The sequence below is a fragment of the Carcharhinus amblyrhynchos genome, chromosome 3, assembly GCF_965287045.1.
Source record: "Carcharhinus amblyrhynchos chromosome 3, sCarAmb.v2.hapA, whole genome shotgun sequence".
Lineage (NCBI taxonomy): Eukaryota > Metazoa > Chordata > Chondrichthyes > Carcharhiniformes > Carcharhinidae > Carcharhinus > Carcharhinus amblyrhynchos.
Genome location: NC_137326.1, coordinates 986,013 through 1,001,253, shown reverse-complemented (window position 1 = coordinate 1,001,253; position 15,241 = coordinate 986,013). Strand labels below are relative to the sequence as shown.

Here is a 15,241-nt window from a genome sequence, read left to right as displayed (position 1 = left end):
ATAGGGGCAGGAGATTCAGAGGAGATTTTCACTCAGGGTGGTGGGAATCTGGAATGCACTGCCTGGGAGGGTTGTGGAGGCCAGAAACCTCACAACCTTTAAAAAGTATTTAGATGAGCACTTGAAATATCATAATTTTTAAGGATATGGAACAAGTACAGCAAAACAGGATTAGTGATAGATATTGTCAGCACAGTCTTGATGGGTCGAAGGGCCTTTTCTGTGCTGTATAGAACATAGAACATTACAGCGCAGAACAGGCCCTTCGGCCCACGATGTTGCGCCGACCAGTTAAAAAACAATGACCCACTAACCTAAACCAATCCCTTTTCGTCCATAAACCTATCCACGGATCTCTTAAACGCCCCCAAACTCGGCGCATTTACAACCGCAGCAGGCAGGGCATTCCAATCCCTCACCACCCTCTGGGTAAAGAACCTACCCCTGACATCCGTCCTATAACTACCCCCCCTTAATTTAAAGCCATGCCCCCTCGTGCTAGCTTTCTCTATCCGAGGAAAAAGGCTATCACTGTCCATCCTATCTAAACCTCTAATCATCTTATATGTTTCAATAAGATCCCATCTTAGCCGCCTTCTTTCCAGCGAAAACAACCCCAAATCCCTCAGTCTCTCCTCATAGGACCTCCCCTCCATACCAGGCAACATCCTGGTAAACCTCCTCTGCACCCTCTCCAAAGCCTCCACATCCTTTCTGTAATGTGGGGACCAGAACTGCACACAGTACTCCAAGTGCGGCCGCACCAGAGTTGTGTACAGTTGCAACATGACGCTGCGACTCCTAAATTCAATCCCCCTGCCAATAAACGCCAAGACACCGTATGCCTTCTTAACAACCCTATCCACTTGATCCCTGAAAGTTGGGAATCTATGTACACATACACCTAGATCCCTCTGTTCATCCACACTCTTCAAAGTCCTCCCGTTAGCCCTATACTCAACACATCTGTTATTCCTACTAAAGTGAATTACCTCACACTTAAGAACATAAGAACATAAGAAATAGGAGCAGGAGTAGGCCATCTAGCCCTTCGAGCCTGCCCCGCCATTCAATAAGATCATGGCTGATCTGTTGTGGCTCAGTTCCACTTTCCTGCCCTCTCCCCATAACCCTTAATCCCCTCTCTTATCAAGAACCCATCAACCCGCTTCTTAAAAATATTTAGCGAGGCAGCCTCCACCACTTCAACGGGCAGAGAATTCCAGAGATTCACCACCCTTTGAGTGAAGAAGTTCCTCCTCAACTCCGTTCTAAACTGCCTCCCCTTTATCTTGAGGCTGTGCCCCCTAGTCCTACTGTCTTTTTTGAGCGGGAAGAGTCTCTCCACCTCTATCCTATCCATCCCATTCATCATCTTATACGTCTCAATGAGATCTCCCCTCATTCTTCTAAACTCTAACGAGTACTTCTCCGCATTAAACTCCATCCGCCACCTCTCGGCCCAGCTCTGCAACCTGTCCAAGTCTTCCTGCAAACTATGACACCCTTCCTCACAATCTACCATACCTCCGACATTGGTGTCATCAGCAAATTTACTAATCCACCCAACTATACCCTCATCCAGATCATTAATAAAAAATTACAAACAGCAGTGGCCCCAAAACAGATCCCTGAGGCACACCACTCGTAACCGAACTCCATGACGAATATTTACCATCAACCACCACCCTCTGTCTCCTATCTGCTAGCCAATTCCTGATCCAATTTCCTAGATTACCCTCAATCCCATACATCTGCATTTTCTGCAGAAGCCTACCGTGGTGAACCTTATCAAACGCCTTACTAAAATCCATGACTCTATAGTGTATATATATGATTCTATCGTGTTCCCTGCTGCCACTGAGTGTCGATGGCAGATGGAGTCGATGTTAAGTTGATGGATGGGATGCTGACCAAGCGGGGCTGCTTCATCCTGGATGGTGTTGAGTTCTTGGGTGTTGTTAGAGCTGCACCCGTCCAGGCGAGTGGGGAGAATTCCACCCCACTCCTGACTTGTCTCGCATAGCTGATGGACAGACTTTGGGAAGTCAGAGGTGAGTTACTTGCTGCGGAGTTGCCAGCATCTGACCTGCACCGGCTCTGGCTGGAGTCTCAGCTGTGATCCTGTGGCCATTTAGTGTTGAATGTAGTTCTGTTTGATAACTCTGACAGATTGTCAACTGTAATGTTAAGAAAGTTGAATCTCAGCTTGGTTCTGAAATGATCTTTGGAGGATTCATTTTGTGGAGATATTTATTATCTGCACTGTCTCTTGGCAGTAGCATGTTTTAGTGGTTTGTGTTGATTGTTTTTAGTGTATTTGTGCTGTTATGACACTCCCTTTGTTACGTGCAGTTGTACAAAGTGGAACTTGCTGCTTCTGTCGGGCAGACAACTCTGCCATCTGCTGGCCAGGGGAAAGAGCTGGCATCATGCGACACAAGTCTCACTCTTCTCAACTTCCTCATTGGATTGTGAATGTTTACACCAGGCTGTCAGCTTTTTAAACTTGGCTAAATGTTTTCAACTTCAGATATAAAACTGAAAAGATATAAAGATGTGAATGGGATCAAAGGTTATGGGAAGAAAGCAGGATTAGGCTGTTGAGTTGGACGATCAGCCATGATCATGATGAATGGCGGGGCAGGCTCAAAGGGCCGAATGGCTTCCTTCTGCTCCTATCGTTTATGTTTCTCTGTTAACACACGAGATATTCGGAATAAGATAGACAAACTGACAGTGCAAATCGAAGTAGATGGATATGATCTCAAAGCCATTATGGAGGAGACATGGTTAGAAGGAGGTCAAAACTGGGAAGTTAATATACGGGGATATTTAACCTTCTGGAAAATCAGGAGAAAGGAAAAGATGATGGGGTCGCATGCAGTGAGATCAGTTCTGAGACAAGATCGAGGCTCAGGTGATGTAGAGTCCATTTGAGTGGAGATAAAAATCAGCAAGGGAAAGAGGACATTGGTAGGAGTAGTGTCTAAACACCCTAACTAACTACACTGTAGGAAAGGGGATAAATTAGTAAATAATAGGAGCATGTAAAAAGAATAGAGCAATAATTATAGGTGACTTTTATCTTCATCTTGATTGGGTTAATCAGATTGGAAAGGGTAACTATGACAACAACTTCATCGAGTGCATTAGGGATAGTTTCCTAGAGCAATTTATCATGGAGCCAACCAGGGAACAGACTGGATCTGGTAATGGGTAATGAGGCAGGTTTAATAAATGACTCCAGAGTAAACGATCTCCTAGGCAGTAGCAATCTTAACATGATGGAATTTAATATTCAGCTTGAGAGTCAGAAACTTGGGTTGGAAACAACTGTCTTTAACTTAAGTAAAGAAAATGACAATGAAACGAGGATAATTAGCTAAGGGGGGACTGGGCGGATAGGCTAAGGGGGGACTGGGCGGATAGGCTAAGGGGGGAACTGGGCGGATAGGCTAAGGGGGGAACTGGGCGGATAGGCTAAGGGGGGACTGGGCGGATAGGCTAAGGGGGGACTGGGCGGATAGGCTAAGGGGGGGACTGGGCGGATAGGCTAAGGGGGGACTGGGCGGATAGGCTAAGGGGGGACTGGGCGGTTGAATTAACAGGAAAGAAAGTGTCAGCAGTAGCAGACATTTAAGGAAATAATTCACAAAATCTTCTCATGGTGCCAACCTGTGCCAGGGGACAGCAGCATGCCACTGCCTGGCCATGTTCCTCCCCCCAGCGACTACACCCAGCTTTATTCTCCTGGTTCATGTCTGTGTTTGAAATTATTGTTGTAGGTAAAATAATACCTCGAAGACTGTTAGTGAGTCAAAATACAATGGTTTTTATTCCAAAGCTTTGGGGAGAAACTGGCTCTGATTAAGGCTTCTCATAGAACACAAACACAAGCGGACATTTATACATTCTGAGCTCCAGCAGGAATCACGATTCAAAGTTCCAATTCCTGCCAGACCTCCAGTTCTCCCTTCCTGGGTCGTGATGCAGCCCCAGAGTTCCTCAGGGATTACAGTCCTGCAGTCAGGACAAAGGAAACTCCTGCAGCGATACCGGCATCCTTTCTTTGAAGTTACTTGTGCAATCGTGGCTGTCCCAGCAGGACCCTTCCTGTTAAAAGCCTGTATCGCGATCTGCCATCAGCAGCTGTTAAAAGCTGGTGTCGTAAACTACCATCTGAGTAACGATGTCTAACTAACACAAATAGGTAAGATTTACAAAGTTTACAAAATAACAGCCGCATTAAACTATCTGCCTTTATACAAATGAAAGTTAAAGCATGTAAGACATGAACAAATAACTTATATTAATGCCAGGAACAATATAAGCTAAAGGAGATCCGGCATGATGAAGGGTTATGTTTGTGACATATTCTTGGGACAAAATCCATTAACCCTTTCCCTTCAGGTACAAAGTGCATTCAGCTTTTCCCTACTTCACCCCCCCTTTTAGTCAGGGCCAGGCCCAACCATGGCCCCATGACCAATCCGAAGTCAAATGTTACCAACATATGGATCCACCCCAGTTAAAAACAAAAGACAACTTGGGGTTCTATGTGCCCACACAATCAATCAGCACCCACTCAACCAACAATAAGTTATCTTACAGGAAAGTACCAAAGTTCAAATCCAATACAAAACCTTGACTTAACCATGCATGACTGGCAAGTACCCAAGCAAACACTGGCCTTTATCTGTGCATCAGTCTCAGTCGTGCTCTGGCTTTGGTTTTCCTTCCTTCCTTCTCAGTGTGGTGGCTCTCTAACTGCTGGTCATCGCTGGCAATGGTTATCATTCACTGTAACTCGTTCCTGGTTAGGTTTCATGCCCATTTTGGTCATTGCCAATCAATCAGTCAGGACTTGATCCCCCTGATTGATAAGAGTTCAGTCAGGTGCTGCCACATCGATTTCTCGGTATCGGCCATGTCTGTAGACATTGGAGGCTTACAGGTCACATAGGTAGAGAGATTCTTCCCACTTAGAAAGAATAGCAGGACTAGGGGGCACAGCCTCAAAATAAGGGGGGGGGGCGGGCAGTTTAGAACGGAGTTGAGGAGGAACTTCTTCACTCAAAGGGTGGTGAATCTCTGGAATTCTCTGCCCGTTGAAGTGGTGGAGGCTGCCTCGCTAAATATATTTAAGTCACGGGTGGATAGGTTTCTGATAGACAGGGGAATTAAGGGTTATGGGGAGAAAGCGGGAAAGTGGAACTGATCCACTTCAGGTCAGCCATGATCTTATTGAATGGCGGGGCAGGCTCGAAGGGCTAGATGGCCTACTCCTGCTCCTATTTCTTATGTTCTTGTATCTTCCGAATGCGAAGCAGGACAGACCACAAACTCAGGACCAGTGTCTGTCAGGAATTCCCCAGTCACTCAACAGTCAAGCAAGGCCCTGACATTGGCATGCACAGGAATAATACATTCCTGTAACATACCGATATTACAGACAATACACTACAAATACAAATAATCACATATTCAAAACATCTTTTTAGGTTCAGAATTATGCACAGAACAATAATAAATCATTGATACAAATGCAAAAGGAAATAACATTTAAATTTGGATTTTGGAGGGTCATGCACCGAAAAAGTGCTGAAGAGGTAGGTTTAACTCTCCAAAGTATTCATCATTTAAAAACGATCCAAATTTGCACAGTTACCATTTCAGTTTTAAACTTCCACAGTCACAGCTCAAAATCTATCTCCTTCTAGCATACACATGCTATGTTTCTATGATCCAATTAACACAATGTAACCAAAATACAAGCTAAAAGTAATTCAAATGTTTCCATCAGTTTAACAAATTATAGAAGAAACTCTTCCATTATTCTATTTTACCAATTTATTTATGAATAACATAACTTGCACAAATGGTTTATTTGTTTCCCTTTAAGCATTTTAACTCTTATAATCCCAAATAACTAAATACAAGGAAAAACTCCGACATCTGTTGTAAAGTCATTGACACTCTCCAGAGCCCTTAGCTTTACAGGAAAATTAACTCCCAACATATTATCATTTACATACATCAATTCGACAAACTTTACGTGTGAACATGAGAATTACCACAGATACATTTACTCAGTATAGGAAAGTCACAAAACAAACAGATATTACTCTGTTACGTTGTCTCACATTCAAATGGTTACATCATAAACTAAGAACATGTTTCAATACATCCCTCTGTGAAACACAAAACCTGTACAGACTTTATTTCCATTACCCTTTTATTTGTCAAAATTAAACTTACTTACTTCTTTATAAGTTCAGACAATTTCCCATTTATAAGTTGGTTATTTTGTGCACTCAATTTATTCTATCAATTAAAATGTCAGAAACTGGTTATGCTTAAGTGTTACAATCACTTTAATTTGAAAGTTAACAATGAGAAAATCTGAATGAACCAAACTGTTTAAGTTTCAACTATCACTAGGTTGTGATAAACAATCTTGCTTGTCATTCATGAACCATCTACTTAACAAAACACAAATACTTTCGGCTAGGAGCCAAATGAATTAATTCAGTCTCAAATGACTTCATCAAGACAAAGGAAAGAGCACATGGTTCCTTCCAAGGTTTAACAAAATTTGAATCCAGATTATTTAAAATTCAAACTGGTTATCTCAAACTTCACTTTATATACCTTGATTTTGAAAGTTCAGTTTACTTTTCCAATTTTTACTTAAACTCTGTATCAAACCCAAGAACATTAAAACACTAAAATAAAACATTGAAAGAAACAAAACAGATTAAGAAGTCGCCTTCATTCTTCTTTCTTCCAAACTGTAATTAAACTCAGAACAGAAGTAAATTCAAGAAATCTTATACTTCAATTTTAACAGTTTTAACACTTTCCTCAGTCCCTTTGAAGTAAAACAAAGTGTAAAACATTGTATTTATTACCCGCAATAAATACTCCACAAGAACAAATAGGTTGTAACAATTCTTCTTCTCAATCTAATTCAACAACAACCAACTGCATTTAACAAGCAACCAGATCCCACAAACACACTGAAATACAAAACCTAAGAAGATTTCTCCTTAGGGTCTCTCATCTGGTCCATCTTTAATTCCAGATGCCCATTCTACTAATTCATCATAGTTCTGCGTACTAAGAACTCCCATTTTAAGGATTTTTTGGTGAACTGGTGATAGCCCATCTGTAAATGCTTGTAAAAAGGCTCTATCTGTTCAGGCAGGCTCGGGCACTCCCAAACATTCTTGATAAACTCTAAAGAGTCACTCCCCAAATTCGGAGGCGTCTTCATCCCTTTGTTGTTTGGTACTGGTAATTCTGGACCAGTTGGTTGGCGCGTTGCCTAAGACTTATTGGACTTCTGCCTTAAACCGATTAAATGGTTCGACCATTGCATCAATCTCGGCGTTTGTCTCTATTGCATACGTCCACCTTCCGCCTCGGTAATCCAACCGAGCTCGATCGGCGGCGTTAGTCTGGTCCGCCCCGTCACCCATTAGTCACCACTTGTCCTGAGGGCAAGCGGCCCGTACCAATTGGTGTATATTCCGCAAGTGTAACTGGTGTCCAACCCAAATGGTGTCTAATTCTGCCCAAAATTTGTTATTGTTACTCTGGGGCTGGAGCCTTCCCAGCGAAGCCAAAATTTGTTGTCTTTCTCCTGGGCCAAAGGGTTTATTTCGGGTAGTGGGATTCTGTAGTGTCCCACCCCGAGTTATGGGAGCGCGATTATAAGAACATAAGAACATAAGAAATAGGAGCAGGAGTAGGCCATCTAGCCCTTCGAGCCTGCCCCGCCATTCAATAAGATCATGGCTGATCTGTTGTGGCTCAGTTCCACTTTCCCGCCCTCTCCCCATAACCCTTAATCCCCTCTCTTATCAAAAACCCATCAACCCGCGTCTTAAAAATATTTAGCGAGGCAGCCTCCACCACTTCAACGGGCAGAGAATTCCAGAGATTCACCACCCTTTGAGTGAAGAAGTTCCTCCTCAAATCCATTCTAAACCGCTCCCCCTTTATCTTGAGGCTATGCCCTCTAGTCCTACTGTCCTTTGTGAGTGGGAAGAGCCTCTCCACCTCTATGCTATCCATCCCATTCATCAACTTATACGTCTCAATGAGATCTCCCCTCATTCTTCTAAACTCTAACGAGTACAAGCCTAGTTTATTCAGCCTCTCCTCATAGCTCAACCCCCTCAACTCCGGTATCAGCCTAATAAACCTCCTCTGCACTCCCTCCAAGGCCAAAATATCCTTGCGTAAGTACGGTGCCCAAAACTGCACACAGTACTCCAGCTGCGGCCTCACCAGTGCCCTGTACAGTTGCGGCAAGACCTCCCTACTTTTATATTCAATCCCCCTCGCTATGAAGGCCAGCATCCCATTTGCCTTCCTGACCACCTGCTGCACCTGCAGGCTGGGTTTTTGCGAGATTATAGACCTCTTCCCCATCAGGTCAAAGTCTCTTACGGGTGCTGTGGGTTTTATAGCCAACCTATAGGGAGGCAAGGATTCCCAATCAGAGTCCTCTAAAATTTGGTTTCTCTTTTCTAGTTCTCTATTGCGTAATTGCAACATTTTGATTTTTGCTTTGTCGTCAGCCCATTTCTTATCCAAGACTGAGACTTGTTCAATTAATCCGGCCAATTGGTGAGCTAAGAGAACTCCAATTTTCTTAGTTCTGACTTTCTTTTCCTTTTCCAACCATTTCTGTTGTTGGTCTAATGGGTGTGATGAGTTCCACCCCCCTTTTCTCATTTGTTTAATGAATCTGTCCCTCGCAGTTATATATTCATTCATCACGGATGGGTCTCCACTGTCCTTGTGATCCCGCCATAACACAGATAAGTTTATACTCACCACCTGGAGACTTCTAATCTCCCTTCTCGCTCTCCCACACCTAGGCTGCTCTTATCGGAGTCTGGTAACACCTGTCAGGGGTGATCAGTGCCCTCTGTACCACCGCTTACACTTGTAAACTTACACTATTAAGCTTACGCTATTAAACTTAAGCTTAAGCTGGCTTTTCCTTCAACTCTGGTGATCACTGACAGTCTCTTTCACACTCACATCTGAACATTACACTCCGTGCACCTTTCTCCAGCCTTTTACACCCACTTCAAACTCCTGACCGTGGCGTGGGGGATTTCCCCTCTTAACAACCGGTCTAAGGCTGGGTGTTTAAAGACAAGTGCCTCCTTGTCCCTTTATGTTCAGTTCAGATGTCTTTCACTCTCACAAACTCTCAACACAATCTCTCAACAAAAATTCTTATCCACGTAGTTTGACTCACTCTATTAAGTTCGGTGATCTATTCCAGTACTCAGATTGTGGCCATTCAACCTGAGCCTGCAAACAGATCCTGGGTTTCGGCACCAAATGTTGTAGGTAAAATAATACCTCTGAGACAGTGAGTCAAAATACAGTGGTTTTTATTCCAAAGCTTTGGAGAGAAACTGGCTCCGATTAAGGCTTACCAGACTTCTCATAGAACACAAACACAAGCGGACATTTATACATTCTGAGCTCCAGCAGGAATCACGATTCAAAGTTCCAATTCCTGCCAGACCTCCAGTTCTCCCTTCCTGGGTCATGATGCAGCCCCAGAGTTCCTCAGAGATTACAGTCCTGCAGTCAGGACAAAGGAAACTCCTGCAGTGATACCGGCATCCTTTCTTTGAAGTTACTTGTGCGATCATGGCTGTCCCAGCAGGACCCTTCCTGTTAAAAGCCCGTATCGCGATCTGCCATCAGCAGCTGTTAAAAGCCGGTGTCGTAAACTACCATCTGAGTAACGATGTCTAACTAACACAAATAGGTAAGATTTACAAAGTTTACAAAATAACTGCCACATTAAACTACCTCTCGTTATACAAATGAAAGTTAAAGCATGTAAGACATGAACAAATAACTTATATTAATGCCAGGAACAATATAAGCTAGAGGAGATCAGTCATGATGAAGGGATATGTTTGTGACATATTCTTGGGACAAAATCCATTAACCCTTTCCCTTCAGGTACAAAATGCATTCAACTTTTCCCTACTTCATTATGATAAGAGGTTACTATCTGGTGGAGATGTGTGCAACTATATTATAATATATTCAAATTATTGAAATCAGGTTGCCACCCATTATAAGGGTGTAGCTGATTACATCACCGGTGAGTACCAGTGAGATTCACAATTTCTGGGCTTCACCGGATTGTGAACCCCTGTCACCATTCCCACTGACAGAGAACATGGGCTCAAGATCCTGATGTGGGTATGCCGGCGTTGGACTGGCGTAAACACAGTAAAAAGTCTGACAACACCAGGTTTTAGTCCAACCTATTTATTTGATAATATACTCACAAGCTTTCGGGGTTAGTCCCTTCGTCAGGTGAATGGAGAGTTCTGGCCTCTGCTCTGTCTGAGGCCAGAACTCTCCATTCACCTGACGAAGGGGCTAACCCCGAAAGCTTGTGAGTATATTATCAAATAAATAGGTTGAACTAAAACCTGGTGTTGTCAGACTTTTTACTGTGCTCAAGATCCTGCCCAGAGTATTATTTAAATGGAGAAAAATTGCAGAAAGCCGTAACACAAAGGGAGTTGGGGGGAACCTGTGCACGAAACACGGAAAGCTTGCACACAGGAGCAGCAGGGAATCAGGAAGCCAATGGAATGTTGGCCCTTATTTCAAGGGGGTTGGAGTATAAGAGTCAGGAAGTCTTGCTGCAACTGTATAAGGTGCTGGTGAGACCATATCTGGAGACTGTGAGCAGTTTTGGTTCCCTTATTTAAGGAAAGATATAATTTCATTGGAGGTAGCTCAGAGAAGGTTCACTGGGATGATCCCTGATATGGAGGGATTGTCTTATGAGGAAAAGTTAAACAGGTTGGGATCTAGTCATTGGAATTTAGACGAACAAGCAGTGATCTCATTGAAACATATAGTATTCCAAAGGGGTTTGACATGGATTTTCCATGGAAACAAGGATGTTTTCCCTCATTGGGAGAGTCTAGGATCAGAGGACAGAGTCTCAGAATAAAGAGATGTCAATTTAAGACAGAGATGAGGAGGAATTTCTTTCTCAGGGTTTTGAGTCATTGGAGCTCCTTGCCATGGAGAGCTGTGGGGTTAGAGACTTTGTGTATATTTAAGGCTGAGATAGTTAGATTTTTGATCAGTAAGGGAATTCAGGGTTATGGGGAAAGGACAGGAAAGTGGACGTGAGGAATGTCAGATCAGTCATGATCTAATGAATGGCAGAACACGCTCGAGGGGCTGAATGGCCTACTCCTGTTCCTATTTCTGATGGCCTTATGCTCTTAAAGGTGCTATATAAATGCGAACTATTGTTAAGAAAACAATGTCAACAAAACAAAGGAAATTGTCATTGACTTCAGGAAGCGTAGCGGAGAACATGCCCCTGTCTGCATCAATGGGGACAAAGTGGAAATGTTTGAGAGCTTCAAGTTTTTAGGTGTCCAGATCACCAACAACCTGTCCTAGTCCCCCCCCTGCTGACACTATAGTTAAGAAAATATGCTAACGCCTCTACCTTTTCAAAAGACGAAGGAAATTTGGCATGGTCGCTATGACTTTCACCAACTTTTACAGATGCACCACAGAACGCATTCTTTCTGGTTGTATCACAGCTTTGTACGGCTCCTGCTCTGTCCAAGACCGCAAGAAACTATAAAGGGTCATGAACAAAGCCCAGTCCATCTCTCAAACCAGCCTCCCACCCATTGACTCTGTCTACACTTCCCACTGCCTCTGCAAAGCAGCCAGCATAATTGAGGATGCCACATATCCCAGACATTTTCTGTTCCATCTTGATCAGTCTGAGGACACATACCAACCGACTCAAGAACAGCTTCTTCTCTGCTGCTGTCAGACTTTTGAATGGAGCTTATCTTTCCCTATATCTTCAACTTTCACCATTCTTACTTGCTGTTCCAAATGTGCCATTAATTTGACTCCAGCATTCTGTGCATTGTTCAGCCTTTCGCTCCAACATCGATCACATCTTTATCAGGACTGCTCTGAGAGTGTGTCCTATAAAATATCTGCCTTTTCTCCTGTGTCCTCAATTTTTGAAATGAAAACAACAAAGCCACTTAGCTTCCGAATATCTTCAGTCGAGGCTTGCTATGTTTTCATCATTGCCTATTTGTGAATCTCCTTGGGATATTGTTTAGACTCTGCACACAGCATGTGAGGTTTGTGAAAGTTAGTGCCATTGTTTTAACATCGCTCTGAGGCTTTTCTCACGGCTGAGAATTGCTGTTGACTGGACTGATTCAGCCTTGAAATTCTTGTGTGGGGTTTTACGGTGTAGCACTGTGGTCAGTGGCGGGGCACACTCTCTGTTCAGCATTATCTGTTATTCTGCAGCATGTTTCCTGTTGTGAGGAAGCTGATTGGCGCTGCTGTTGTAGCACTTCTAGGGATTGGCTGCTCTGACTTGATCAGACACATTCCATGATTTCTACATGTGATCCAGCAATGTGGAATGAACTCAACATGATGCAACACTGAGACAAACTTATTTGCCTGTACCTTGTGTATAAGGAACAGCAAATTGATAGTGGTATAGAAAGTACTGAATTACTGTGTGGAACAAAACCTGGAAAGAAATAGTTCTGGTAAGACTGTGGAAAAACTGATGAGATTCCATGTAAAAATGTAGTTTAATCATTAACTAGTTTTTTTTAAAGAACTCTTTTCGTAGCATTATCTGAGCAGAAGTAAGTTTCAAAGCTGATTTGACCAATGCTTGAATAAGCAGAGAATAAAATGCATTTACTGTAAACCTCAAGCAGTCATTCTGTAAATACAGGACAGGAGCAGTTAGGTTAATATTTCCAAATCAGCTCTACTTATTTAAGCTCACACTGGAGAGCGTTAGCTTGAGCTTGTTGCATTTAGTTTTACATCTTGTCCTTACAATCTGATTGCCCATGGTTTAAGATATTTATGGTAGTTTGCGGTTCGATTCACGTGACATGCTCAGTTCTATAACCCAGTGCTGGCTATATGGCTGCAAACAGGGAAGAGAGAACTGCAGCTTAGAGAGCAAGGTAAAGAATTGACAGGGATGGTCGCCTGGACTTAAATTTGTAGCAAGACAAAGGAACGAGGAATAATATGGCCAACTCGCCTCTGGAACTCACTCAGAATCCCCTGAAGAAGATTTGGATTCCTTGTAAAAATGGCCTCTGTGAGGTACACACTTCACAAAGAAAGGGTAGGTATGGTTCTGCCCAAGTGCAGCACCACAAATCTGATGCCTTACTAACCCTTCCGCCACTGGATTATCCTGAATGCTTTTGGTGTTGAAAGTGGCTGAGACTTGTTTTTTAAAAGGCTGATGCAGGATTGAAGTCTGCAGTGCAGCAGGAAATGTGCTTACATACATACCCTACTGCCTGGAGACAGATTTAGCTTCGATGCTTTCTTAATACTTGCATAACTTTATATGGATCCTGTGCTAAAATTTCTTTGCTAACCTGAGTTCAAGTACAGAATTGGATAAGAACAGTCAACTGAAAAGACATCTTTGAAAGATGAAGCAGTTTAATTAAATAAAGACTGGATTTCCGTATGCTGGAATGGATTTTAGGGCTGAAGCAGGTTCATTTGTTGAATGTGATCTTTCCTACGATCTTTGCAGCAAATAGTCTACAAGCAAGCAAAATGTATTAATGCAAAGTGATTACTGTAATTATCAGTGAAGAACAAATAATATATTGAATACACCTTTGATTCCTTGTTACAATTGTAAATATTAATGAGTCACCCAGTGATTCTCTTCCTTCTCCTTGTGGTTGCCACATTATAATCCTCATCAGACACTGGGTAACACTGAGTGAGTAATCCACTGACATTGAAGGTAAGGGAACGTGTATGGAGATGGAAAATAGGGAATCATTACAGCGCAGAAGGCAGCCATTAAAGGTGTACTTTATATCTGTCTTGACAAAGGAAGCGAATGATGTGCAGTTTACAGTAAAAGGGGGCTAGGATGTTATGGATGTCACAGTAATAGATAATGAAGGTGTACTAAAAAGATTTTCTTTACTGAAAGTTGGTACATCACCTGGAAAGAAACACAGGTAGAAAAAGCAGAGGTGTTGGTCACAATCTGTCAATTCTCATTGCGTAAAGGGGTGTGCCAGAGGGTTGTTATGTCTCGATTCTGGAAACCAGAAAATTTCAGGCCAGTCGGCCAAACATCAACACTGGGTAAATGTTGAAAATCATAAATGGACAAAATATATTTTCATTTCAAAAGCTCTGAGTTAATCAGAATAATCAGCATAAATCTGTGAAAACAAATCATGCCTGACGAATTGATTAAATTATTTGGTGAATGAACAGAGGAGCTTGATGAATACAGCAGACTGATGGAGTAAGTTGGAGCCCAGTGAATGAAGAGAATGTTGGGGTATTGATACATCATTTCAGTGACAGCAGGCAAAGGGTGGTGAGATAGAGATGTGCTCAGAATGGAAGGTAGTTTGTAGTGATGTTTCTCAGGGATCTGTTTGGATTATTACACCTTGCTATATTGTATAAACCATCTGACTTGGTATAAGGAATCAAACTTGGGAAATTAAACATTCAGGATGAGGATAGTTATCGGCTTTATTATAATGGACTCGTGAAATAGGCAGAACTTGGCACATGGAGCTCAGTGTGAAGAGACGTAAATGTTGGACTGTGGAAAGACAGTATAAAATGGATGGTGTGATTTTGGAACAGACCATGGTGTCCGTAGTCACAAATTCTTAAATGTGCTGTGACATTTGACAGTCAGCATGTGTGGGTGGTGGGGAGAACCACAGAGAGTCAGTGTGTGTGGGGGAGGGGGGGACCCATACCCCATGGAGAGTCAGTGTGTGTTGTGGGGAGACCTGTACCCCACAGAGAGTCAGTGTGTGGGGGGGGGGGCACGGAAATCAGTACTCCACAGAGAGTCAGTGTGTGTGGGGGCAGACCCCTACCCCATGGGGAATCAGTGTGTGGGGGCGGGGGGAAGGACCCATACCCCATGGAGAGTCAGCGTGTGTGTGTGTGTGGGGGGGGGGTGGAATCAGTACCCCACAGAAAGTCAGTGTGTGTTGTGGGCGGGGGGGGAAGACCCGTACCCCGTACCCCATGGAAAGTCAGTGTGTGTCGGGGGGGAATCAGTACACCACACCCCACAGAGTCAGTGTGTGTGGGGGTGGGGGGGGGATACCCCAACCCCACCCCCACC

General features: G+C 43.2%; 1 protein-coding gene across 6 annotated transcripts in view; it reads left to right on the top strand.

Annotated features, from left to right (window-relative positions):
- LOC145362625 (6-phosphofructo-2-kinase/fructose-2,6-bisphosphatase 4) overlaps window positions 1-15,241 on the top strand; it is a 227,843-nt gene that overhangs the window by 58,697 nt on the left and 153,905 nt on the right. The window contains exon 1 of one of the 6 annotated variants that reach the window (XM_080218599.1): window positions 12,532-12,626. The exons of 4 other annotated variants lie outside the window; for them this stretch is intronic. Coding sequence is in view for 1 of the 2 variants with exons in the window: in XM_080218592.1 (XP_080074718.1) it covers window positions 13,129-13,228 (100 nt within the window). In the remaining variant the exon portion in view is untranslated. Of the gene's footprint in view, window positions 1-12,531; window positions 12,627-12,994; window positions 13,229-15,241 lie in introns of those variants that run through there. One more of the 6 variants, XM_080218592.1, reaches the window with a different exon arrangement.